This window comes from Arachis duranensis, chromosome 9, assembly GCF_000817695.3.
Source record: "Arachis duranensis cultivar V14167 chromosome 9, aradu.V14167.gnm2.J7QH, whole genome shotgun sequence".
NCBI classification, from domain to species: Eukaryota; Viridiplantae; Streptophyta; class Magnoliopsida; order Fabales; family Fabaceae; genus Arachis; species Arachis duranensis.
The window spans coordinates 96,120,984-96,122,869 of record NC_029780.3 but is presented as its reverse complement, the minus strand read 5'-3'; the positions used below and the strand labels follow the sequence as shown (position 1 = coordinate 96,122,869).

General features: G+C 38.2%; 1 protein-coding gene across 2 annotated transcripts in view; it reads left to right on the top strand.

Annotated features, from left to right (window-relative positions):
• Positions 1-901, top strand: part of LOC107466304 (protein SIEVE ELEMENT OCCLUSION B) — a 4,971-nt gene extending 4,070 nt beyond the window's left edge. Inside the window, exon 7 of one of the 2 annotated variants that reach the window (XM_021130650.2) lies at positions 215-901. In XM_021130650.2, the coding sequence (XP_020986309.1) occupies positions 215-811 (597 nt within the window). In that variant the 3' untranslated portion in view covers positions 812-901. The remainder of the gene's footprint in view (positions 1-214) is intronic. The other variant, XM_016085279.3, reaches the window with a different exon arrangement.
• Positions 902-1,886: the final 985 nt, after the last annotated feature.

The window sequence follows — 1,886 nt, the reverse complement described above, 5'->3', positions numbered from 1 at the left end:
ATATATATATTTGAATTTAAAAATGCTATTTGTATACCAAAATCAGCCATTAAAATTAGCTACTAATATATTTGTGTATAAATACATGTGTGGTTTAATTTATTTTCAATGTTTCTTTGTATTACAATATGTATTTTATACTGGTAACGAACTTTGATAGCTGATTTTAGTGTACATGTAGCATAACTCATTTGACTTTGGGTGTAAATTGAAGCAGATAAAAGAGGAGAAGTACATATTGTTCTATGGAGGCAAAGACAAAGAGTGGATCCAAGAATTCAGCAAGAGTGCTGCATCCCTTGCAAATGAGGCCATAATAAAAGAGTTAAAGATATCCATAGAGCTATTCTGTGTGGAAAAGGAAAACAGAAACATCTTCAAACGCTTCTGGAAGCGGGTAGAGAGCTTGTTTGTGACAAAGGCTCACAAGGCTGCCGATGCAGTGAAACAAGAAGTGCAGAGGTTGCTGTGTTACAAGGACGAAACCGGTTGGGCCCTGCTGAGCAAAGGCTCCTCTGTGGTTCTTAGTGGCCACGGAACCACAATGTTGAAGGCGGTGGCAGAGTTTGAGAGGTGGAAGGAGGTTGTGGTGAAGAAGGGGTTCGAATTGTCATTCAAAGAATACCATGAGAGGGTTGCACATGAAACGCACCGTTGCGCACAATTTGAAATCCCTGATGTTGCTGGGAAGTTGCCAGAGGCTATAAAGTGTCCTGATTGTCCTAGAGTTATGGACATTTTCATAACTTACAAGTGCTGCCACAATGATAATACTAGTACTACTACTAATGCAAATTCTACATACTATTAGGATTCATGTTATCATGTCCTTGTGTGCGTGCTATCTTAATAAGTTTTTCTCTACTAAATGAAATAAGAATGTCTCTCATGGTTTTTTCTAGAGTTTTTTCTTGCTGCTAATATTCATTCCTTGAGTCATGGAATTGATGAATTAAGTTTTCCTATATATATGAAAAGAAAATTGCGGTAGCAACAATTATCAAGAAGACAAGCCAGTGAGATCTCACTTGAAATAATTTACATATCTTGGAAAAGGCTACTGAAGTCTGAAGTTTCAGTTAAAAGAGTAGATCAAAATGAGAATAATAGAGACCAAGAGTAAAAGAAGCCTATGTCGCCATAAGGGTTCTGGGTTTGGGTTTAATTTTGGTGGATCTATATAATGGTTGCCAAGCCCAAGGTCTATCGGCCTATTCGGTATTCGACTCTCTTTAACTCATTTGTGTTTAAAGATCTATAACCCAACCCAACTCACCGCAAATGCCAAAAAGGAAAAAAAAAACCATGAAAACCTCGAGAGTTCCCTTTTTAAAAAATTTGTGTGTAAATCTTTAGTTTAAAAGGAGATATATTAAAAACCACAATTCTCCAATAGTGGAGCTGTTCTGCTTCGACAAGTGGAGCCATTATTTAACCAACTTCACAAATCTAGTGCAGTTATAAAAAAAAAGAAAATCATAAAGTAGATAACAAAGAAGCACCAACACAAGGATCACAAATAAACAAGACAAGGCATGGAAGGTATCGGAAGTGCAAGCATGGACGGAGACGTTCTAGACTTAGAGGAGTTCCCAGCTCAATAAGGAGGTAATCCAGACCAGAAACTAGTCGGGAGAGTATTAACAGGGAAGGTGTTAAATACAGTCACAGTGCGTAAGACGATTCTCAACATGTGGGGAGATCCACAGGGACTAGTGATCACCAATGCAGGACCGAACTCTTTCATCTTAAACTTCAAAAATCAGGAGGAAGCAAGAAGAGCGTATGATGGGGGACCATGGATAATAGAAGGACATATGTTGAGCTTGCAGTGGTGGAGTCCAAACCTGTCCATTGAAGAGGTAAATAACAATCAGCTTCCTATT